This window comes from Salmo salar, chromosome ssa12, assembly GCF_905237065.1.
Source record: "Salmo salar chromosome ssa12, Ssal_v3.1, whole genome shotgun sequence".
NCBI lineage: Eukaryota > Metazoa > Chordata > Actinopteri > Salmoniformes > Salmonidae > Salmo > Salmo salar.
The window spans coordinates 55,561,066-55,586,599 of record NC_059453.1 but is presented as its reverse complement, the minus strand read 5'-3'; the positions used below and the strand labels follow the sequence as shown (position 1 = coordinate 55,586,599).

General features: G+C 41.4%; 1 protein-coding gene across 5 annotated transcripts; it reads right to left on the bottom strand.

Annotated features, from left to right (window-relative positions):
- Positions 1-248: 248 nt before the first annotated feature.
- Positions 249-21,540, bottom strand: LOC106565092 (zinc finger CCCH domain-containing protein 11A). 5 transcript variants are annotated; one of them, XM_014131775.2, is made up of 19 exons: positions 21,430-21,540; positions 20,660-20,706; positions 19,325-19,879; positions 15,088-15,214; positions 14,848-14,967; positions 14,309-14,432; positions 13,883-14,065; positions 13,393-13,482; positions 9,101-9,181; positions 8,892-8,999; positions 8,679-8,750; positions 8,191-8,286; positions 4,727-4,789; positions 4,042-4,566; positions 3,842-3,909; positions 3,154-3,736; positions 2,873-3,042; positions 2,177-2,361; positions 249-2,053 (listed from the first exon to the last, which is right to left on the bottom strand). In XM_014131775.2, the coding sequence occupies exons 4-19, from the start codon at positions 15,139-15,141 to the stop codon at positions 1,825-1,827; spliced, it is 2,751 nt and encodes a 916-aa protein (XP_013987250.1). In that variant the 5' UTR covers positions 15,142-15,214; positions 19,325-19,879; positions 20,660-20,706; positions 21,430-21,540; the 3' UTR covers positions 249-1,824. The 5 variants fall into 5 exon arrangements, with proteins under 5 accessions (XP_013987250.1, XP_013987251.1, XP_013987249.1 ...); XM_014131776.2 differs by having other exon boundaries at positions 19,325-19,395; XM_014131774.2 differs by having other exon boundaries at positions 19,325-20,706.
- Positions 21,541-25,534: the final 3,994 nt, after the last annotated feature.

Here is a 25,534-nt window from a genome sequence, read left to right as displayed (position 1 = left end):
ATTCAAATAGTAAATCAATCATCAAGCCCTTGATTGAGTTAGTTCAGGGCTACAACAAAATTGTGAAATGTCTGGGGTGTCCCCAAGGAGAGGTTTGAGAACCACTGACATAATGAACTGAAACATGACCTCCACGGCACTCAGTTTTCCAAATGTAGCTATAACGAAACACTTTCTCAGTAAGATCAACATCTTTGAAGGTCTTCTCTTTGTGGGACATCTGGAATAAAGAGCCTGATGAAAGCAAATTTTCATAAAAGCATTTTTATTTAGTTTCAACACCCTTTAGAGATTTAGATCATGAATATCAGGACAGGCCCAAGCAGGTAGATACACAACAGGCTCCTTGCTCCAGATAGTAAAACTGATCAGCATATATAATCTGATCACAGTCAACATGGAACAGGAGGTACTCAGACAACGAAATGTGACATGCTAGCAGAGAAAATGGAAATTGTCTGTTGAATTGTAACATTGTGTATGAACAGTACAAATAGGTTCAAACTCAGACAGCAAATAAGTACTCCCTGAGAAGCTGCTTTTTCACATTTTAAGAGCAAAAAAACAATTTGTAACAAAAGTTCAATAGCAAACAGGCTGGATGTTGAAACGTGAAAGGAGTAATGTTTCATATTCAACTGTTTTGAGTGGGTCATAGTCAGATAAATTGGATAGGTTAAAATGTGGTCCGAACACTTTTTGGACCAAAAATACACTGGGAGCAGAAACAGAGGAACATGGTGGGTGTATTTAAAAAAAATTGACTTATTTCAGTGAGTTAGCTTTTCTGTTTGACATACAGACGCTAACTTTCACAGCCAAAAAGGGTACACACACCTTCATTTCATACTTCAAACCATCGTTCCATGCTTATTCAATTAACCTCAAATCCAACTTAGTCCGTTCCAACAGTTCCACATTTACCGTGATCAGTCCAAAACTAAGAGAACAAAAACTTTGTACATGAGTTTGAGTCAGTAGATGTGGGACATGACAGATACAGGAAGAAAAGCAGGTTAACTATTTTAAGTGCAGTAGAATGTGTAGTTACTGTTACTCCATTTAAAGCAGTCTAGGCATACACAGTACACAAATTCACTCTTTCTGCAACAATGATTTAACATCCATAGGCGACAGGAAAAACATGCTTTTGTCCTTACAATGCAAGATGGGGAATTACCTGAGGATGTTAGATTTTTTTTAAATGTAATTCTCCAACCAAATGGTTGCTTTTTCATGTTCTCTTTCGGGACAAAGAGCATAAAAGGAAAATGAACAAAGATAAAATCATTACATGAGTATTTCACTTGCACTGTAATCAAATAATAATAAAGGTGCAGAAATTAAAATACATGAAAGATTGTTTTTCCAGGACAAAAAAAAAGGTAACCATGAATTAAAAAGTAAAGCGTAAAAACAATACCATCTAAAACACAATGTGTTTTAATTGAAGAAAAATAAAATAAGCCCACCAGTCCCCTCTGACATATTGTAGAAACCTTAGTCTACACCGATGACATGGGCTGATAGACAGTGGTGGTTGGGAATCAGTAACAAATACATATATCCTCCCCAAATCAATGAAGACATCTGTCAAATCAACCCTCTATGGCAGTGATAGGTGATACCCAGCCAGTTGCGCTGGTAGTAGGTTGACGTTCAACTGGTGTTTAGTTCTGGTGATCATTTGAAATGATATTGGTGTTGATGAATGTAGGAGTTACTGTAGGTCAACGGTCAGTCAGGGGGTCGTGAACAGGGTATCAGGTGACATTAACATAGGCGTTGGTCAAGGGTCATGTACGGGGTATCAGGTAGGCCAGTCTAGCTGTCAATCATCTCAGACAGCTCCAGCAGGTAGTCATCCTCTCCCTTGCCTGGATCCAGCTCCAAGTCATCGTCCAGACGGTCATCTGTGAACTCGTTCATCAACTCGTCAAATTCGTCCATGGCGGAGGTTGAGGAGCTAGCGGAAGGGGCTGTTGCAGACGAGCGAGACATCGCAATGCTGGGCCGCCGGGGCTTGGGCTGGATGGGTGTATTCACCACAGAGCTGGAGAGGAGAGGGGAACAGAGTCAAAGTTCATTTAGCCATTGATGTTTGGCTTAATGCTAGGTTTAACCATATGACAGTATACGGGTGAGTTGTAACCGCAGAGCAGTTTGCCAAAGTTACCTCTGTGGGACTATGCAAGTCTCTGGGGCTGCTGTGGTGATGGCTGGGCTGTGTTGGTTGATAGGGACCGCCTGGAACTCCTCTCTCAGGGGGCTGGAGCTGAGGCCAGGGCCCGGGATGGTGGGGGGTCTCCTGGAGACCACAGGGCTCATCTGCACCTTCACACTGGAGGAAGTAGAGGACACCTGGAGAGAACACAAAGTTAAGTGGTTGTACGAAGTACATCTCCATAAAATCACAAAAGGAACCCCTACTATGCTGAGAGAGCAACTTACTCTGTTTCACTTCGGAATTTGACGAAATTGGACCATCGGCTATTTTTGACCAATTAATTCAACGTGGTTACAGGGTTAATTATGTATGGTTACAGGCTTAAAACAGAAGCAAAGGAGTTTAGGTATTTATTCAGAGTGGTTAAGGTTAGGGCTATGGTTTGGGGAAAGAATAAAACTAAACTAATCAAGTACTCTCCCTGCTTGCTGGACAATTTTGAATTGTTGAGGTGCAGTGGTCTGAGCAGAGCACCCTGGTTCTGAACGTTGTGAGTTTGAGCCCAGTGTGTGTGTATAAATATATATGTATTTTGTTGTGAGCGCCGACAACTGCATATATTGACGTTCTCAGGACCTTTTCAAACATCCAAAATTGCTGTGTGTTTCTAGTGACCAGCCTGAGAGAGCGAGCTTTGAGACATACCTCTCTCCGTTTGCAGGGCAGCTCCTGCAGTGGCTCCTCCTGCACTGCATAGGTGCTATTGAGGGGTTTGACTGCAGCGACAGCAGATCTAGCCGATGTTCTCTTCTGGCCTGGTTTCAGCTGGGCAGCCAGCTTCATCACAGAAGGCCTCACGTTCAGCTTGGGCCTCACTGCAACAACAGCACACAGGATGTCAGACATACTTTGGAGTTGATCTTTGCATAGGCTTTCTAGAGAAGTGTAGAGAGTTTGTGAGAGGATTTCTCTCTGGAGGCATATACCTTTAGCTTCAGTAGCTTGCCCAGGGGACGACTTCTGGGCTCCATCCAGAGCCTTCTCAACCGGAGAACCTTTCACAGAGGGCCCAGGGGAGGCGGCTGCTGCTGCGGCAGCCTGCTTTGGGGGACTGGAACCTCCTGGGGAGCCTCTCTTCCTCTTGCTTGGGGCAGCACTGGAACTCCTGGGGCTGAGTGAGGGGGAGTCTGCCTCTGCCTGCCTCAGTGGAGACCCCTGCTGGGGGGAGGTGGCGCAGTGCAAAGGAGAGGCAGCCTTGGGTTTGAGGGTGATGCGCTGGCGAAGGGGGGCTTTGGGTGCCTGGGCAGGTGCCTCCAGGGTGATTGAGGGGGGAGAGGAGGCGGCAGGGGGGCTCACACGCACCCTCTTCTCCCGCTGGAGGGCGGGGCCTGTGGCCTGTTTTGGGAAAGAGTCTGCCTCGGCAGAGCCCTCTGGTTGGCTGGTGGACGAGGCCTGCTCTTCCTGCAGCTGTTGCCTGCGGAGCCTCTTCTCACGCATGATCTCCTCAAAGGTCTTCACCTTCACACTGTCACCAGACACAGCATTGCTCCTACCGTTAGCAGGGCTCGCCTAAGGACCAGAGGAATAGTGACATTCAGTGACTAACAGAGCTGATTCAGAGTATAACTACATATTTGGATGCACAGTATTCATACAGAAGGATACAATTCTTACCTCAGTAGCAACAGAAGACTCCGTCTTCTCGGTCACCTCAGATGTCTTCTGGGTGGTAGTGCTGGCAGCTGTCAGGACAACAAAAGAATGTCTTGGAATTATACAAAACACTGCAGCTACTTGGGCCAAGCCACCTTACAATGTAAATTACTATGAGCAATTCTAAAAGGTTTATATCAAATCAATAACAAACTCCTTACCAGAAGAAGCTGCTTTGTTGATGCGCAGTCCCAGGGGCTTCTTGGTGCCTCCCTCTCCAGAGGCTGAGCCTGGGCTTTTTCCGTTGGACGCCTCCTGTCCCCGGGCCTGCATCTTGGCTGCCTTCTCCCTGCGGATCTCCTCCAGGGTCTTTACCTTAACTCCACCTCCAGGAGGTGCGCCCCGGCTGGGCATGGCTGGCTCAGTGGGTCCCTGGGCGTTCCCTGGAGATGCATCCATAGCCTCCTGCTTGGCCTTTCTGAGGCTGGGGCCTTGCTGCTGGTCCTCCTCCAGCTTTCTCTTGGCGTGGAGGATCTCCGAGAAGGTCTTCACGTGGAGGCTGGCTGCAGGTTTGCCAGTGGTGCCTCTCTTTGGGGCCTTGCTGGTACTGGTGGTATCAGGGGTTGAAGGGAGAGGGTGGTCCCCCGGAGCTTGTCCTTGGGACTTGGCCAACTTCTCCTGCCTGATTTCCTCCAGGGTTTTGATGCGGATTATTTCAGGTGCTGTATTCTCACTGTTGCTCTCAGCTGAGGGAGAGGTTAGAGATTAAAATACAAACAATAATACATTTCATTCAACATATACAAAAAAAATTGTACCGTTTCTAATTAAGATTGTATGAGTCACCCAAAGCTCTTTTTGCAGGACATATGTTAATTGTGAGAGGAGGCGAGTTAATGATTTTACCTGATTCAGAGGCAGTAGTGGGTTCAACAGGTAATCCCAATCTATCCCTGACAGGTTTCAGAGCTAAGGGTTGAAAAAACAAACATGAAATGAATCCAAATTATCAATGACAATTACTTTAAACAATGCTTTTACTTAGTATCAAACAATAGAACAATTATGCATCTCCTGTGGTAGATGGTCCTAGAGGGAATCTAACGTGGATTCCTTTGTTCCAGAACAGACACCTGATTCTGCTTAACCACTAATCAGGGACTTGAACCAATGATGGGATTCAATTAATGCCTTGGGCATGCCCCATGTGAACCTGGTTAGTGTTGATTGCATTTGATTTGGAAGCAGGCTGCCTCCCAGGTGTGAGCAAGGGGTGTAATCATTAGTCCAAACAGTAAAACAAGTTCAGGTAGGTCCCTCCCTATTTTGTTTACTTCCATTTAAGAAACACTTTGCAACAGATTTGCCATAATGAATACACCCCAGGTGCCCCGTTCTAAAAGTGACCTAGGTTAAAGAGCCACTGCCCCTAAAAAAACAACTAATCCCTTTGAAAATGGCATCGATGAGTCAAACATTTAATCTTGTCTCAAAATTGACTACAAAGTGTAAATGGGATGATTTGTCAGTCTTGCCTAAAACAAAGTTAAGGTTGGGTTTGAATTACAATTGTGTCAATAATTCATGCCTCCCTTTGCCAAGCTCCACATACAAATCGCCCCTTCACCTACCTTCGCTTCCCTTCATTGAATGGGACTCTGTTGTTTCATTGCCCCTAGCACGTTAAAAGGATCACTGCCGTTTGAGAATGAATAGCCCTATACAGATTGACTATGGCTCTCCAGTTTGCATGCCCTGCTGAAGGACCCTAGTACCATACCATGCGGAATAAGTGGTTGAAGCTTGTTGGTCCCCAATGATGGTGAGTATAATGTTAGCTAGACCATACTGCTGGTTATGTATATTTTAACAATCATTATCATCGCTAGCATAGCTGACGTTACCTAGCTAGCCACCTAGCCAGAAACAGACTAGACGTTCATTACATTCTCTCAAGTCGGAACGTAGCTATGCCACGACCAGAACAGTGCGGAGCTGGCGTGAGACATGACTTGGAAAACGTACCTCAATTCAGGTATGGGAGATGGCAGCGTACTCCTAATTATCCCATTACCTGAACTGACAAATCAAGAAGCTTGAAAGACTGCTAGTTTTTGTCAGCATGCTAGGCTAGATAATGCTATAACAGCCCATTGGATTCAACAACAGTTCTGGTAGCTACTCACCTCAATGCTAGACGTCACATTTTAATGGAATCCAATGGGCTGCTATAACATTATCAAGCCTAGCATGCTGACGAAAAGCTAGTAGCAAAACCTTTGTCATGTTTGTGATGTTGCCAGATTGACTTTAGATGCACTATAAATTCAGCCAGCTAAGATTCAGGGGACCACAGTATTTCAGCTAGCTAACATCAAGCATGGCTAACAATTTTTTGACAAACTGTTAGTAATAGTAATGGCAACATTGCCATTTCTCAAGTAAATTTGACATATGGCAAAGTTGTTTCCTACTAACTATTTGTCCACTCTAGCAATGTTATCATATTTCTATGCCACTTTAAATTAGTGTAATTTATACTAAACAGTCAGCCTCCGAGGTGCAACCCATGTTTAGGGCACAAAAATATATTCGATGCAGCTATGGCTAATACAATATTTTCTTGTATTAAATCATTATAGTGAATAAATTGCATAGGCTGTGATTTACTTAGAATTAAATAAACAAAAAATACCTTTAGGCTCAGTCTACAGTGGCTTTGAATTCACTTTTAGAAACACGTTTAGCCAGTCTGTTTTTTCCGGCTTATGGGAGAGCAGGCCAGCAGTAGAGAATACCATCTCCGCACTTGCAGAGCCACTGGGGATGCTAAAAACCCTTCTGGCCAGGGTGGGCAGGGATGCAGAGTTTTTAAAATGTTCTATCAGTAGGCCTAAAGGTTTTTAGGCAAATTAACCCTATCAACAGAAAGCTCCTTGAAAAGAGGTGATATATCAGGCCTAATGGACCAAAATCCAGAATAGCCTTTTGTATAGATAATAGAACGAAAATGAATGCAACTTAAAGAGAACAGATTTTTTATTTATAAATACTTTTCTACAATGACACAGCTAGCAAAACACCTCGTTCCTTTCTGTTAGCATGTGCACTATCATGCTTTTTTAAAAACCTTTATTTAACTAGGCAAGTCAGTTAAGAACAAATTCTTATTTTCAATGATGGCCTAGGAACAGTGGGTTAACTGCCTTGTTCAGGGGAAGAACGACAGATTTGTACCTTGTCAGCTTTTGGGATTTAGGTCTTTTCAGATTGCACAATGATTCTTTAGTTGTGGACACTACATCACCACACTCCCTCTCTTGCTTTTGGTCCTCCTCGTCTTTGTAAGTCACCTTGATTTTGTACCTGTATGTTTAATCACTTCCTTTATGAAATATTAAGCAAACTGCAGCACACAAGTAGCCTACAAATGCATACTGGGGCGAGCATGCCCTAAGCTCGTAAGTGAGCACTACTGGAACGCTCCAGTCAAATTGGGCACGCTCTGCTCCAGCTCCGCTCACATACTCTGGTCCAGGGCATAACCTAGCCCAGTGGAACCAGCCTGATCACTGTGTTAGGTAGGTTTAGTCTGACCTGTTCAGACTTCAACTTTAAAACACTATCTGCCTTCCAAATGAAAACTACACTGAACAAAAATAAACGCAACATGTAAAGTGTTGGTCCCATGTTTCATAAGCTGAAATAAAAGATCCCAGAAATGTTCCATATGCACAAAAATCTTATTTCTCTAAAATGTTGAGTATTTCTGTCTTTGTGCCCTCCCAGGCCCACCCATGGCGGCTTCCATTGCAGTCATGTGAAATCAATAAATTAGGCCTAATTTATTTATTTCAATTGACTGATATCCTTCCATGAACTGTAACTCAGTAAAATCTTAGAAATTGTTGCGTTTATATATTTTTTCAGTATAGTTGGAAAATTCTAACATTTTATAGGAAAGAGTTGTTTCTGAACAATACACGACGCTGCATTGTTGACAGAATGTCACAGATTACCATTCCAGTCAAGCAGGCAGTGTGCCTCCCTCACTGGTTTCGCTTGGTCATGTGACGAGCCATAGCCTGGTTCAACCCAGTTCCATCTTAATGTAACTCAATTAGTACAACCAGGGTCATTTTCATCAGGCACAGAAGACAAACCGGGAGGGACCATTAATACCTGTCCAATAAACGCTCATTTTGGTTTTCCATTGCCAAAAATGTCTAAATGTTTTCTGCAGCAAACATAAAGAACAAAGGCTAACATGCCATTTCAATTACATTTTCTAAATTAAGAACTAGTATTCCTGATAGTCCGAGGTAAATCAATCCATTGGGGATATTTGGTTATCATTTCCCTTCGCATACCTTTCTGAGGCAGGTCCGTTTCACCCTCGTCCATTTTCCTCCCGAGGCGCTCGGCCAGACAGCGTTTCATTGGCAGGTCACCCCCGGCAGGAACTTCTAAAAGGTCAGAGGTCATGGAAGCTTAGTGTTGGTGACCAATGGTACCACCAATAACGAGTAATTTTGTAGTTCATTTAACACTGTACATTTACCTCTAACAATTATTATTATTATTATTATTTGGGGGTGCCTATATTTTTCCACTTAGACTTGACAAATATGTAATGGAAATGTGTTTTTTGCATATCCCAACTGGGGTCACAGCCAGGATCAATTGAGGTTAAGTGCCTTGCTCAGGGGCACAGCGACAGATTTTTTTACCTTGTCGGCTCCGGTATTCGAACCAGCAACATTTTGGTTACTGGCCCGACACTAACCTCAAGGCTACCATTGACTGGCAGTGACTTCCTTACATTTTATAGATAAACAAGATAATAGAAAACATTTACCTTTGACTATTCTCTTCCCAAGCCTGTCCGCAACATTGCGTCTCACGGTCTCTTCACCAAAGACCACAGTGTCTGAGGGGGCAGCAAGCATATGTTACAAATGACATGTAGCAAGTGTGTGTTCATATGTACTCGTGCGATTCACTTCAACAATATTCAATCTGGGATCTTGTGTTAATCTATACACAAGGCTCAGTGTTCAATGATTCTTACCATCCTTGGCTGTAAAGAGAGATGGACGGATGAAGGATCTCATGTTCTCCTTCTCTCCGCTGGCACCATTGTTCCGCTGATCTGAGCCCTGGCCAGGAACTGGATAACCTGACAAAGTACAGTTGATAAACTCACACATCATTTACAGCATAATAACACAAAAGGCAATAGTAAATGTATTTGGGAGGTAAGAGGAAGGATGAACTCACCAGCTCTCCTCATACTGGCTTTCAGCGCTTTTCTCAGTCTGATCTCCTCCAAGGTTCTGACACCAAAGTCCAGCGAATCATCTGTGCCAAAAAAACACTGTTAGCCAATCACAGAGTCATAGGGGCCGCTCAAAGAAAATGGGGTCACTCCAGTCTCCTTTTCCTCATTGAACTCCTCAATAGGTGGTCAAGGTACAGTGCCTTCAGAAAGTATTCACACCTCTTGACTTTTCCCACATTTTGTTGTCTTACATCCTGAATTTAAAATAGATTCATTCAGAGTTTGTACAGACAGTGGCAAGTCAAATTCAAGGACTTAACCTGTTAGGGCTAGGGGGCAGTATTGACACGGCTGGATAAAAAAACATACCCGATTTAATCTGGTTACCACTCCTACCCAGTAACTAGAATATGCATATACTTATTACATATGGATAGAAAACACCCTACATTTTCTAAAACTGTTTGAATGGTGTCTGTGAGTATAACAGAACTCATTTGGCAGGCAAAACCCTGAGACATTTTCTGACAGGAAGTGGATACCTGATGTGTTGTATTACCTTTAAACCTATCCCATTGAAAAACACAGGGGCTTAGGAATATTTTGGCACTTCCTATTGCTTCCACTAGATGTCACCAGCCTTTACAAAGTGTTTTGAGTCTTCTGGAGGGAGATCTGACCGAACAAGAGCCATGGAACGATGATGTCCCATTAGACACCTGGCGCGCGAGTTCATGTTGGGTACCCTCGTTCCAATACGTTATAAAAGAGTATGCATTCGTCCACCTTGAATATTATTCATGTTCTGGTTAAAAAAGGCCCTAATGATTTATGCTATACAACGTTTGACATGTTTGAACGAACGTAAATATATTTTTTCCCCTCGTTCATGACGAGAAGTCCGGCTGGCTTAGATCATGTGCTAACAAGACGGAGATTTTTGGACATAAATGATGAGCTTTTTTTGAACAAAACTACATTCGTTATGGACCTGTGATACCTGGAAGTGACATCTGATGAAGAGAATCAAAGGTAATGGATTATTTACATAGTATTTTCGATTTTAGATCTCCCCAACATGACGTCAAGTCTGTATCGCAAGTCTGTGTCTAACATAATGTCCTAGGAGTGTCATCTGATGGAGATTGTAAAAGGTTAGTGCATCATTTTAGCTGGTTTTATGGTTTTGGTGACCCTGTCTTTGAATTGACAAAACATTACACACAACTCTTGTAAATGTACTGTCCTAACATACTCAATTTATGCTTTCGCCGTAAAACCTTTTTGAAATCGTAAAACGTGGTTAGATTAAGGAGATGTTTATCTTTCAAAGGGTGTAAAATAGTTGTATGTTTGAAAAATTTGAATTTTGACATTTATTTGGATTCAAATTTGCCGCTCTTGAAATGCACCTGCTGTTGATGGAGTGCACCACGGGTGGCACGCTAGCGTCCCACCTAGCCCATAGAGGTTAAGTACTTTTTAAATTACTAATATTTATTTTCAAAGACCATCAATTTGGCCAGGTCGCAGTTGTAAATGAGAACTTTGTAATAGTTCATATTATGCAATTGTTTCTAGTTGCCACCAGATGGCAGTATATAGCTACAACCTCATGAAAAAACGAACTTCGTATTCATCACTACCTTGCAAGTTCTACTCAATAATACATTGTTTCACTACTTATTTAATACATGAGTGTTAGTACTGGTGATTTTGTGATTTGAGTAGTGATGAGAAGAGAATTGGGACATGTCTACTGGTTTTGATTATAGCTAGCTTAATTTCAGTCAAATGCTGCTGCCGAGGTCAGGCTCCATTCAACGTTAGCTTCTAACTTCATCCTTCTAGCAAGCTAGCTACCTAGCTAATAGCCAGAGCCCTTGAACTACATTGAAATCGGACTTAAATATAAGCGACTATTTACCAGTTGTATATTCACTCTACGACTGAATCTACATTTGCCCGGAATTTTAGCTATCGATGTGACATTTGGCGGCACTTAATCAGTTCTGCACCTGGCTGGCTGAGTGGCATTGTTGGTGGAATGAGCGTGTTCGCCTGGCAACCAGAGCGCAAAACACGTAAGGGTAAAAAAAAAACATCTGCAGTCTGCCTGGAAATTATTTTGCAAGACCAATATTTTTCATAAACATAATTTTCTGTTCTCTCATTTTAATTAAAGTAACTTGAGAAAATGTGATTTAAGGTATTCCAGTACTTGAATTTCAGGACGCCAAATTCAAGTAATTTAAGCACCTCAAGCACCTTGTGCGAAACAAGTGTGTTCATGTGGCTCTTCAGGGCTGACTGAAAAAATATATAAAACTCAACATGTAAAGTGTTGGTCCCGTGTTTTATGAGCTGAAATAAAATATCCCAGAAATGTTCCATAGGCACAAAAGGCAGACTTGAATCTACATTTGCCCAGCATTTTAGCTATCGGTGTGACGTTTGGCGGTACCAAATCAATCAGTTCTGTACCTGCCTGAGTGGGTGGAATGAGCGAGCTCGCCTGGCAACCAGAGAGTGAAACACGGGAGAAAATAAAACTAAGTAGTCTGCCTGGAAATTAATTTGTAAGACCAATACAGAGATGAGGTGGTCATTCTAAAACCACGTTAAACCCTATTATTGACAGTGAGTGCAACTTCTTTTGAATGGCTACCTCATCTCTGTACCCCACATATAGAATTATCTGTAAGGTCCCTCAGTCGAGCAGTGAATTTCAAACAGATTCAACCAAACACCAGGGAGGTTTTCCAATGCCTTGCAAACAGTTGTTGGAGAGGAAGGAAACCGCTCAGGGATTTCACCATGAGGCCAATGGTGACTAAAACAGTTTGTTTATTGTGATAGGGGAAAACTGAGGATGGATCAACAACATTGAAGTTACTCCACAATTCTAACCTAATTGACAGAGTGAAAAGGAAGCCAGTATAGACAACAAAAAAAGGATCCAAAACATGCATCCTTTTTACAAGGTACTAACATAATACTGCAAAAAAAGTGGTAAAGCAATTCACTTGTTGTCCTGAATACACCATGTTATGTTTGGGGCAAATCCAATACATTACTGAGTACCACTCTCCATATTTTCAAGCATAGTGTTGGCGGCATCTTGTTATGGGTATGCTTGTAATCGTTAAGGACTGTGGAGTTTTTCAGGATAAAAAATAAATGGAATGGAGCTAAGCACAGGCATAATCCTAGAGGAAAACCTGGTCCAGTCTGCTTTACACCGGGAGATGAATTCACCTTTCACCAGGACAATAACTTAAAACCCAAATCTACACTGTAGTTGCTCACCAAGACAGTGAATGTTCCTGACTGGCCAAGTTAGTTGTCTTAAATCTACCTGAAAATCTATGGCAAGACCTGAAACTTGTTATCTAGCAATAATCAATTTGACTGAGCTTGAAGAATTTTGAAAATAATAAAATGGGCAAATGTTGCACAATCCAGGTGTGGAAATCTCTTAGAGACTTGCCCAGTAAAACTAAAGTCTTATCGCTGCCCAAGAGGTGCTTCTACAAAGTATTGACTCAGGGGTGTGAATACTTATGTAAATGAGATATGTATTTTATTTTCAATACATTTGCAAACATTTATAAAAATATGGTTTCACTTTGTCATTATGGCGTATTGTGTGTCGGTGGGTGAGAAAAAAAATCGATTTCATCGATTTTGAATTCAGGCTGTAACAAAATGTGGAATAAGTCAAGGGGTATGAATACTTTGAAGGCACTGTATGTCACAATGACTGCCTATCCCGGCCAAACCCTAACGACGCCGGGCCAATTGTGCACCTCCCTTTGAGACTCCCAATCACGGCCGGTTGTGATACATCCTGGAATCAAACCAGGATCTGTAGTGATGCCTCTAGCACTGAGATGCAGTGCCTTAGACCGCTGCGCCACTCGGGAGCCCTTAAGGGGGAGGCCAATGACATACCGGATTCCCATCAGACCAACTCCTTGAATGCCCTACCCTTTGAAGTTTACAAAAAATACTACTTTCCTCAAATGTATTACACCTTAGTATGTGTACTTTAATGAATTTATACTTGGGATATCGCTTTTCAACAGTAAAAATAGCTGGAGGATGTCTTTAAAGGGATTGTTCCAATCAAAGGTCTTTCAATTACAACACTGTTTTGTCAATGAGGCACTGAAAAGCGAAGCCATCAACTGAAGTTTGAGCCTACCCTTGTAGCATTTCAAACGAAATCTGTGTTAAACAGATTAAGATGTTTATCTATTCTATGTGTTCTGTTTCTTTGTCCTCTTACCTGAGGTGGAGCCCACGGCCATCTTCCTGGGAGAGACCACTCTGGATCCGTCTGAGCCAGACCTGCTGTCCTCCCCCTCTGACAACTGATCTGCGCACGCGCACACACACACACACAAACCCCCTTTGTCAAATGGTATTTCTCAAATTGTTCTGGGAAAAACTATTATACTGTACCCAAAAAATATCAATACCATTTCCACCATTGAATATCATTTTCACCTAGCACTTTAATCACCTTAAAGGTCTGCTCCACTGTCTCTGCACTACTGCCCCTTTAAGAGCTCCTTTCTGTTTCTGCGCTGTCTATCTTTCCACTGTGTATCTTTCCATTGCCGAGCTCCTTCTTGCCCTACGGACTACATGCGGTTCAAATTTTATATTGTTTTTATTGTTTATTTCTACATTGTTTGCTCTTCCTTTCTAGTGATGAAAAGTGTGTTGTGACCTTTGTAAATTGCACTTTAAATAAACTTTATGACGTTTCTCACCATCTTCATCCTCATCTTCGTCATCTGCCGGGTTAATAACCACAGGCGGGTGAGTGGGGCTGGGAACGTTCTCCTGAGTCTCTGCCTTAATGACCCCACGGAGCTGGGGATTGGCTGGGCTGGGGATGGGGACAGGAGGCAAAGAATCCTCATGAGGCTCCTCCTCTTCTTTCAGGGCCGAACCTGAGTGACAAGACAATCAAGCTCAGAAACTATGGATAAACTCTGGTTCTGGTGAAGAATAGATTCATAAGTGAGTCCAAATATGTTATTCATCTCAATCATCATTTATCTGCTGATACACTACCATGTCAAGTGAAAATCATGTCAATAATGTGTTTAAGAGCCATGCGATGCTAAGGAGATAAAGATCTCTAAGCTAATGGTGGTTTGGTCAGGGTCGGCCTCTTCAGAGCGACTACTCACTTTTGTTGGGCGGTACGTATTGGCCGTCTATTAAGCGTGGTTTCTCGTGGTGGAAGGCACAGTGCGGCTTCTGGCAGCCAGCAGGCTGGTTCTCCCAGTAACAAGCAATCTCCTTCCTGTTTTTCTATAAGAGGGGAAGAGGTATAGAGAGGGCAGGTCAGAAAATGTAGCACAATGTCTTGCAACATATGACTCTTTATGAAAGCTCACTTTAAAAAACAGTGAAATTCATCCCTCAAAAGCTATGACGGATTGCCTCAAAATGGCCAGGTGAAAAACTAGAGAATATGGTATTACTGCAAGGAGACCAAAAAAATATTTAAAATGTCCCCCCCCGACAAGTCCAGAGGCACACAACCCCTGACCCAGGTTAAGAGAGCGTATTTCTCTACACCTCCGTAATGGCAACTCGAGACACACACAGCCTTGAGTATGCAAAGCCTTAAGGGGACATTTCTGAAATACTTTTTTGGTTTGTGACAAAATTGAGGCAATAATGAGCAAAGATGGTCTACTGAAAAAGAGAGCACTATCCTTACCTTGATCTCCATGTGGCGGAACTTGCAGACCTGTCGGAAACAGCGGCTCTCCTGCCACAGGCTGCAAACAACCTCACTGCCCATTGCGGCTTCACAGTGTCTGAAGGGGCAACTGTCACCCTGCACCAGGAGACAAAAACACAACCATGTTAATACTTACATCTGAGAGCTGCATTTACACCACCAAAACACAACACAGAAAATGCTACAGTGCTAGTTTCTCTTTGTTATGACCCCTACCTTAGCACAGTTGGAGTAGTAAAAGAAATAGCAGTCATCTCCATGGTTAGTCATGTTCAGGATGGTTGACTGGATTCACGTCCGGGTCAGGGATGTTCTCTTCAGGGCCAACAGGACTCTCCCTGGGCTGGCAACAGTGAAACAGAAGCAATGGTCATTTCTCTGCCATTAGTGGATTTGATTGCTTCACTGTGGTGGCAACAGAACTCCACAGAGTTGAATTTGAATTTCTTTGAGGACTATGGTGACATACAGGTAACTGACTAAATTAAGGAAACACCAACATAAGTGTGTCTTAATTAATAGGGTGCTGGGCCACGACGAGCCGCCGGAACAGCTTCAATGTGACTTGGAACTCTACTGGAGGGATAAAACACCACTCTTCCACAAGAAATTCCATCATTTGGTGTTTTGTTGATGGTGGTTAGTGCTGAGCGATTAACCCCAAAAAAATATATATATACATTTTAAGCACGAATTGACTGACGTCGGTTCAATTATTTGAATTCCACTTCGTTACGTATTTTTCTTCCTGTGAGCTCAATGTGCAGATCTTGTCAAGATAAATCAGATGAAGCCTGAACTATGTGATGTAGAAGGGAGTTGTAGTTTCCAGTAGGCCAACATTGTACATAGTTTAGCTCAGAAAACATGGTAATTAACTACAATGACCATAATCCATTGTGCGTTCACTTAAACCCAGAAATCTGCTCCTTTTACTCTCCGTTCCCAACGCACTAGACGATTTCTTACAGCCTTTAGCTGTACCCTTATCCTACTCCTCCTCTGGTGATGTAGAGGTTAACTCAGGCCCTGCAGACCCCAGTACCACACCTATTCCCCCAGGGACTATCATTTGTTGACTTCCGTAACCGTAAAAGCCTTGGTTTCATGCATGTTAACATCAGAAGCCTCCTCCCTAAGTTTGTTTAATTCACCACTTTAGCACACTCCGCGAACCCTGATGTCCTAGTCGTGTCTGAATCCTGGCTTAGGAAGGCCATCAAATTCTGAAATCTACATCCCCAACTACAACATTTTCCACCAAGATAGAACTGCCAAAGGGGGCAGGGTCGCAATCAACTGCAGAAATAGCCTGCAGAATTCTGTCACACTATCCAGGTCTGTGCCCAAACAGTTCGAGCTTCTACTTCTCAAAATCCACCTTTCCAGAAATAAGTCTCACTGTTGCCGCTTGCTTATAGACCCCCCTCAGCCCCCAGTTGTGCCCTACTCCATACGCGAATTGATTGCCCCTCATTTATCTTCAGAGTTCGTACTGTCAGGTGACCTAAACTGGGATATGCTTAACCTCTCTTGGGTAGGGGGCAGTATTTTCACGGCCGGATGAAAAACGTACCCAAATTAAACGGCCTACTACTCGGGCCCAGGAACTAGAATATGCATATTATTAGTAGATTTGGATAGAAGACACTCTGAAGTTTCTAAAACTGTTTGAATGATGTCTGTGAGTATAACAGAACTCATATGGCAGGCAAAAACCTGAGAAATATCCAACCAGGAAGTGGGAAATCTGGTTCTTGTAGTCTTTTCAAGTCATTGACTATCTAACAGAGTGACAGGGTTCATTTTGCACTTCCTAAGACTTCCACTAGATGTTAACCTGTTAGGGCTAGGGGGCAGCATTTGCACGTCTGGATAAAAAAATGTACCCGATTTAATCTGGTTACTAATCCTACCCAGTAACTAGAATATGCATATACTTATTATATATGGATAGAAAACACTCTAAAGTTTCTAAAACTGTTTGAATGGTGTCTGTGAGTATAACAGAACTCATTTGGCAGGCAAAACCCTGAGACATTTTCTGACAGGAAGTGGAAACCTGATGTGTTGTATTACCTTTAAACCTATCCCATTGAAAAACACAGGGGCTGAGGAATATTTTGGCACTTCCTATTGCTTCCACTAGATGTCACCAGCCTTTACAAAGTGTTTTGAGTCTTCTGGAGGGAGATCTGACCGAACAAGAGCCATGGAACGATGATGTCCCATTAGACACCTGGCGCGCGAGTTCATGTTGGGTACCCTCGTTCCAATACGTTATAAAAGAGTATGCATTCGTCCACCTTGAATATTATTCATGTTCTGGTTAAAAAAGGCCCTAATGATTTATGCTATACAACGTTTGACATGTTTGAACGAACGTAAATATATTTTTTCCCCTCGTTCATGACGAGAAGTCCGGCTGGCTTAGATCATGTGCTAACAAGACGGAGATTTTTGGACATAAATGATGAGCTTTTTTGAACAAAACTACATTCGTTATGGACCTGTGATACCTGGAAGTGACATCTGATGAAGAGAATCAAAGGTAATGGATTATTTACATAGTATTTTCGATTTTAGATCTCCCCAACATGACGTCTAGTCTGTATCGCAACGCCGTATTTTTCTGGGCGCAGTGCTCAGATTATTGCAAAGTGTGATTTCCCAGTAAGGTTATTTTTAAATCTGGCAAGTTGATTGCGTTCAAGAGATGTAAATCTATAATTCTTTAAATGACAATATAATATTTTACCAATGTTTTCTAATTTTAATTATTTAATTTGTGACGCTGACTTGACTGCCGGTTATTGGAGGGAAACGATTTCCTCAACATCAATGCCATAGTAAAACGCTGTTTTTGGATATAAATATGAACTTGATAGAACTAAAAATGCATGCATTGTCTAACATAATGTCCTAGGAGTGTCATCTGATGGAGATTGTAAAAGGTTAGTGCATCATTTTAGCTGGTTTTATGGTTTTGGTGACCCTGTCTTTGAATTGACAAAACATTACACACAACTCTTGTAAATGTACTGTCCTAACATACTCTAAATTTATGCTTTCGCCGTAAAACCTTTTTGAAATCGTAAAACGTGGTTAGATTAAGGAGATGTTTATCTTTCAAAGGGTGTAAAATAGTTGTATGTTTGAAAAATTTGAATTTTGACATTTATTTGGATTCAAATTTGCCGCTCTTGAAATGCACCTGCTGTTGATGGAGTGCACCACGGGTGGCACGCTAGCGTCCCACCTAGCCCATAGAGGTTAACAGTCTTTAGAAAGTTGTTTGAGGCGTCTATGGTGAACAGAGAGCGTCCCACCTCCCCAACAGAGGTTAACATCCCGGCCGTCCTACAATCTAAGCTAGATGCCTTCAATCTCACACAAATTATCAAGGAACCTACCAGGTAAAACCCCAAAACCGTAAACACGGGCACCCTCATAGATATCATCCTGACCAACCTGCCCTCTAAATACACCTCTGCTGTCTTCAACCAGGAGCTCAGCGATCACTGCCTCATTGCCTGCGTCCGTAATGGGTCCGCGGTCAAATAACCACCCCTCTCCATCACTGTCAAATGCTCCCTAAAACACTTCCACTCCGGGTTTCCTTACAGTTCTCTGCAGCCAATGACTGGAACGAATTGCAAAAAAAAAAATCACTGAAGCTGGAGACATATCTCCCTCACTAACTTTAAGCATCAGCTGTCAGAGCAGCTTACCGATCACTACACCTGTACACAGCCCATCTGTAAATAGCCCACCCAACCACATCATTCCCCAAATTGTTATTTATTTTTGCACCCCAGTATCTCTACTTGCACATCATCATCTGCACATCTATCACTCCAGTGCTAATGCTAAATTGTAATTATTTCACCACTACGGCTTATTTATTGCCTTACCTCCCTAATCTTAATACATTTGCACACACTGTATATAGATTTTTTTTCTATTGTGTTTTCCCCCCCCATTGTGTTATTGACTGTACGTTTGTTTATCTCATGTTAACTCTGGGGTGTTGTTTTTGTTGCACTGCTTTGCTTTATCTTGACCAGGTCGCAGTTGTAAATGAGAACTTGTTCTCAACTGGCCTACCTGGTTAAATAAAGGTTACATTTTTTTTTTAAGTTAAAGATTGGGGTGAGATCTGGTGACTGACACAAACACACCCTTTAAACTCTACGCTCCTTTGAGACCCCCTTTCAAAGTCACAGCTCTTTTCTTCTAGCCACGGTAGCCAAAATAACAAGACAACCAGCCCTAAACATGATGGGATGCCAATTGCTTAATTCATTCACGAACCACACCTGTGTAGAAGCACCTGCTTTCAATATATTTTGTATCACTCATTTACTCAAATGTCCATGACAGGAATATGACCCAGAGTAGAAGTTGCAGAGAAACTAATCTCTGCTTGAAAGGGTTGTGGGGCTAAACTCACCTGTAGTGGCTAAGAAGATTCCTCCCTTCCTCACACACTTCTGATAGGGTGTCTCCGTGGCAACAAAGGTCCTGAAGGAACACTTGATCCGTGAGATAAGAGGAAAAAGGGAAGGTCCAGAGACACTCGTCGTCCTATGACCTCCCTTATGACTCCTTCCAGCCAGACTGCTAAGCATTACAGATGGATGGTGCAAGAACGTCCTTTTTTTTGTTGATTATTTTTTGTTAATGGGGGAGAATAATGTGAGATAGAAGCGAATCCAAAAAGACAGCCAGAGAAAAAAAGGAGAGGTTTTGAAAGGACAAAAATGGGGTGAAAAGAGGGGGGGAAGAAAAATCTTCGACTTCTTCTTAAACTTGATGGCATAAAGGATGCTGTAGAAAAATATAAGTAAGGGTGGGGCTTCTAGGGATTCCTTCAGGCAAAAAGTTTGGAGTGGAAAAAAAGTGGTGGGAATTTCACATAAAATCTTCTGGGAATCTACTTTCTTTATAATGAACTCTATCCCCCATCCAAAGATCTTCAGGAACGGACAAGAAGCTGCTTCTTAACCTAGATTTAAATAAAACAAAAACACTCCCCTGGAGAACTGAATAGAAATTGGTTAGAGTACAGGACAGAGAGAGACTTGCACACAAACACAGTATCTGAACTGCAGTTTCTCACCAAAGTGTAGTTAACACCAAGAGAGAAAATGTAGAACATGACAAGGATGCCAACACCATCCACAATAGCGTATGATTAAGCATTGTTTCCCAACTCCGGTCCTGGAGTATCCACAACAGCACACATTTTTGTTGTAGCCCCTGACAAAAACATCTGTTCCAACTTAGCAATGGCTGGATGATTAGTTGACAAGTAATATCAGGTGTGTTTGTCCAGGGCCACAACAGAAATATGTACTGTTGGAGATACTAGAGGAAAAGAGTTGGGAAACATTGTAGAGCATGGGTCAAACTGAATTTTACTATAACAGACAACACAACTGGGTAATTGTGTAATCCATTATTGGGAGCTCAATCAGCTCATACTACTTGATATGTTTGGATATCAACCCATTGCTTCAATTTTATGCATTTAATTTGGAATAATAAAATGTTAAACTGTATGTTGTTTGTAACATTTGACACATCTGTCCAGAGGCCCCCACATCTTGTTAACTTGGAGGGCCTCGATGTAGGTTTGCAATTTCGATGAGTAACATACCGCACTGTTATCGTACAATCAAGGACAGACATTTCGAATAATGTAATTAGGTAGTTACACAGCTAAATAACACGTTCTTTAAACGTAAAATTATAAGACACTAAATATATTGGCAAGACGAATTACCAGAATTACTGGGCGAATGCGATTTTCATCCTCATACGTGGTAGTTACTGAAAACACAAAATGCATTGCAACATTTAGATAACTAACGTTACTCATGTTTACGTCACAATATGCATGATTTAGAAAAATAACGTTCCAAATTACGATACGCGTTTGTAACTATCTTGCCCCACATAAAAATACAAAATAACTAACGTTAGTTAAGGTACCTAGAAATAAATCTTTCTGCTTGTATTTATATTGACGTGTGTATTATGTAAATTGTTATTCACATTCAGGGTTCCCTAACATAAGACTCCCTGATCAAATAAAGGCTGAATAAACTCCAAAGCCAAGTTACCTGGCTAACGTTAACTAGTTACAGTAACAGTTAGCTAAACAATAGAAACAGTCAATTGCCATTTTAGGTACGTTATTGCAAATGAAATGTCTAACCGTCCTTAGCTAGCTAACGTTAAACTCAGTCACCGTTATGTCATTGGCAAAATTAACTGGGTGGTAATTGTATTTAACTAACGTTAGCTAGTTACCAGCTATGTATAGAATCTGGTTACAAGGCCTCGATGCTAGCAACTAACATTATACTTCTTGGCCTAGCCAAACTCTGTGGCCTGGTTGTTAGCGACGAGGCTCGAGCTAACTCGTTGTTGCTAACATTAGCTAGCTAACTCGGACGTTTTTACACCTCGCTTCCAAGTAACGATCTACCCTTAAATAGTAATGCAATGACATCAAGACAAAACAATGATTTAATAAAGCGAGTTAGTTACCAGTATTACAAAAAAAGGTTAAAATGTTTGTCCCACTACAAGAGAACAACACGTCCGCCGGGTTCCTTGCTGCGCAGCACTGGAGCCTGGAACAAAATGGCGACGACTCACACAAAGAATAGACATAGAAATGTAATGCTAGATCAGAGATGAACAATTCAAAGTGATCTTTTTGGAGCTTTACAGACATAACTATAACGCACGTGTGTATTTTAATATACAATTATATGTTATCATGTTTACGTGTAAACTTTTTTTTTATCCATAAAGTCTGAGATCTTATTGGATAATGCATGCACATTCTATTTACTTTTTGTCTATGGTCATTAGTCACCACAGACAAAAGGGAAATCAGTATCTTCGACGTCACTTACTGTATATTACCTCACGATTTATGTCAGTCTACATGCTAGTTGAACAATTCAAGTTGAACAATTCAAAGTGAACTTGTTAGACCTTTAAAGACATAACAATCACACATGTGTATTTTAATAACAATTATATGTTATCATGTTTATGTATAAACTAACTTTTTTCTCCATAAAGTCTGACATCTTATTGGAAAATGCATGTGCATTCTATTTACTTTTTGTCTACGGTCAATAGTCACCACAGACAAAAGGGGAAACCAGTATCTTGTCACTTACTGCACAATTTGTGCCCCCCCACTTACTGTCACAATTTATGCCCCCCCAAATGTATTTGATTTTATTTCCAATCTGATCACAAGCGGAATATCATGCCCATCATGTGTACATGCTTTTTAGTGTATGAATACAATGGGGATGTACGATATGCCTTGTACGCTAGACTCAAAAATAGAGATTGTGTATACAGTTCTTTGCCTAAAAATATCTAGACACACTTTATCTGTTTATTCCATGTGTAGCTGAGGTAAGCAACATATAAATTATATGTTTGTCTGGATTGTTTTGGAATGAGGGTCTGCACAGACCACCCTTTTTACATCAGTAATTTTAGCAGACACTTCATATCCAGAGTGACTTATAATCAGTGCATTCAAGCAAAGAACATTACAGTACACAAACATCTTCCATTAATTGATTGCTTGATTCACTTATTTACAGTTTTTCCCTATTAATTTAACTTCATTACTTTCTCCCCCAATCCTAGTCAATAATTCACTCATGAGTTTCATCTTATTGCACATTGTTCAGTAGCTCATTTGTGCAAATACTGCTACAAACATGCCTGCCAGATTTCAGTCTCAACATATGGCTGAATTGTCCTCTACAGCTTTCAGTAGCTATGTTTCAGTAGCTTGTCCAGTGATTTCTTTTCAACATTTAGAAAGGTAGCATAGAAAATAGAAGCAGCAGCTGCCTCAAGGGTGTGTTATCATTTAACTAACTATCTTGTCCAAAAAAACAGCTGGACGTAATGACGTCACACCAACAACAACAAAAAACTACAGTAACCAAGTTTCTATCCAACCTTTTTATGCGAGAAAAGTACATGTCAGATAAAAAAAATGATGAAAACAGAACATGTGTAGGTAAACTTCCCAAATGTCGACAAAACAATGTCTTTTTGTGTTGGTAAAATTAATGTGAGTAAAAAACTACAATGTAAAATAACAATTTAGTGGTGGAAGTGTTTCAATTACCCTTTTTAGGCAAATTGCACATTAATACATTTCAGACAGTCTGTAAGCCCTCCCACCGATCTGTCTAATGTCACAGGTAGCACGAGAAAGCCAGCATGGATAGAATGTAATAATTAGCCATATTCTAATAATTCCCTTGTGCCAACATATTGCCACGGTCCGTGGTGAAACTTGCACTCATATTGATCTGAAATACAGTGAGGGAAAAAAGTATTTGATCCCCTGCTGATTTTGTACGTTTGCCCACTGACAAAGAAATGATCAGTCTATAATTTTAATGGTAGGTTTATTTGAACATTGAGAGACAAAATCTCAGCTCGTTCCCTGTATAAAAGACACCTAGGAGCCAGAAATCTTTCTGGATTGAGAGGGGGTCAAATACTTATTTCCCTCATTAAAAATGCAAATCAATTTATAACATTTTTGACGTGCGTTTTTCTCTCACTGTTCAAATAAACCTACCATTAAAATTATAGACTGATCATTTCTTTGTCAGTGGGCAAACGTACAAAATCAGCAGGGGATCAAATACTTTTTTCCCTCTTTGTAATTAGCCTGTGAAACTTGCCAGCCATCCAGAAAAGCAAGGCGAAACAATTCAAGCATTCTTGAAAGTCAGGACAATCCTTATCCTGCAAAGAAACATATTTTTTTATAGTTGAAAAATTGATTTTGCAAGCAGTACACATTTAGAATTGAATATGGAGTGGAGCTTTATAGTTAGATCTATGTGGTGACATCATATGCACCACACCTTCAAAATGATTCAGCAATCATAATTTGTTCGAAAAACACAGTTTCCACGATCATTTGTCACAATAAAGAAAGTTAGAAAAAATTAAAACCCACCCCTGTTGAACTTATGGCCATTTTTCAAAAATGTCTCCAATATATATATGCTGTTTCCAGTGGTTATTTTAGCATGTAAATCTTGGTGGGGCAAACTCAATTGACAGCAAAGCCACTACATAACACTAAACAATACATTAATTACACTATAACGGTGAAAAACGGTGCCGACAAACTGTTAGGGCCTACATAAAGCTGTCCCAACAGCAGTCCTAACATCTTACTACTGCTACACCTGGCTATCAGCGGAGCCTTGTCTGGCAGCGAAACAGTTAATTCAGCCTCATTTACTGCCTTTTAATAACATAGCTGATATGGCTGACTTGCTTAAACAAATGTGGTTTCTACTGACAATTGAGATGTACAAACTATGGCATAAGGGGACTACGAGCGGATAAGAGGCAATCCGTAATTTCGATCAAGACATTAATGAGCTAGCTAGGATGGACGTAGTCACTATAACTATTTGTTCAACACTTGTTAAATGTACGGCGACAGATTTCAGAACATGGGTCATTCTTACAGTATTCACCCTCTACACTAAGTCAGAACTGTAGGATATAAAAAGAGGGCATATAAGCAGACAATATTACAATATTCAATGACAACATTTCTCTAAAACAGGCTAAAGGCTGAATATGCACCACCACGTCAGAATTGTAGGCTAAGTTATGAGGTGAAAAGGGAGCAAATTATTAGGGTGAGGCACATGGCCTACTAACAGCTTACTACACAACATACACTTAGTATTACTTTCTTAGCTACAGTATACATATCTCCCTGGCAAATTACATAAATTATGCAGCAGCATATAATAAATTTTTGGACTCACCTTGTTGGTCTGTGCTCAAATGAACAGGAATGTGGCGCGGCGGTCCTTCTTGTGGGCTCTAGAAAGAGGCCAGAAATCCCAACTTGGAATTCAGAGTTGGATGACCGTTCAAAACTATTTTGCATATTTTCCCAGGTGGAGCTAGTTTTATCCTAGTTCCCAGTTGTCTTGAACTCACTGAAGTCTGAGATTTCCCAGATCTGAGATTCCAGTTGTTTTGAACGTGGTAGAAGTCATGCTGGATTTAGAGCATGGCCAATGTATTCAAACTTTTCTGGCCCATGGCGTTACCCTCTTTTTCGTGATCGCTGCAATTCCCCTACGGACTCGGCGAAGGTCGAGAGGCAAGTCGCACTGCTTATTGACAAACTACCCGGAAGCAAGTCGTAGCAATGTGTCGGAGAAAACACAGTTGAACTGACAAACAAAGTCGACCGATGAGACAAGGACATCCCGGCCAGCCAAACCCTCCCCTAACCCGGACAATGCTGGGCCAATTGTATGCCGTTCCCATGGGTCTCCCCGGGTCAACAGTGGCACCTTAGCACTCATTGTTGAATTTGCAATTTCCAACTTGTTGTGTAATGTTTATGTCCAATGGCTGATGAGCACCAATATGTTTTATCTATCATTTCTCTTCATATGATAAAGCTTGAAAAGGATTTACCTGTAGATTGCTGACTTGATGCATGATGATGACTGCTTGTCTCGCTTGCTAGCTAAGATTTTGAAAGTATGATGTTGACATGATCAGTCCAATCAAAGCTAAGGTAGATACAAAGTGATTTGATGTTATA

What these genes read in the sequence shown, in the direction of transcription:
- LOC106565092 (XM_014131774.2), bottom strand. Translation starts at nt 15,141, where the DNA reads ATGACTAACCATGGAGATGACTGCTATTTCTTTTACTACTCCAACTGT. An exon ending in CGAAGATGAGGATGAAGATG is followed by an intron (nt 13,483 to 13,882) that starts GTGAGAAACGTC and finishes GCGCGTGCGCAG; the next exon opens with ATCAGTTGTCAGAGGGGGAG. An exon ending in TGGGAAGAGAATAGTCAAAG is followed by an intron (nt 8,287 to 8,678) that starts GTAAATGTTTTC and finishes CTGACCTTTTAG; the next exon opens with AAGTTCCTGCCGGGGGTGAC.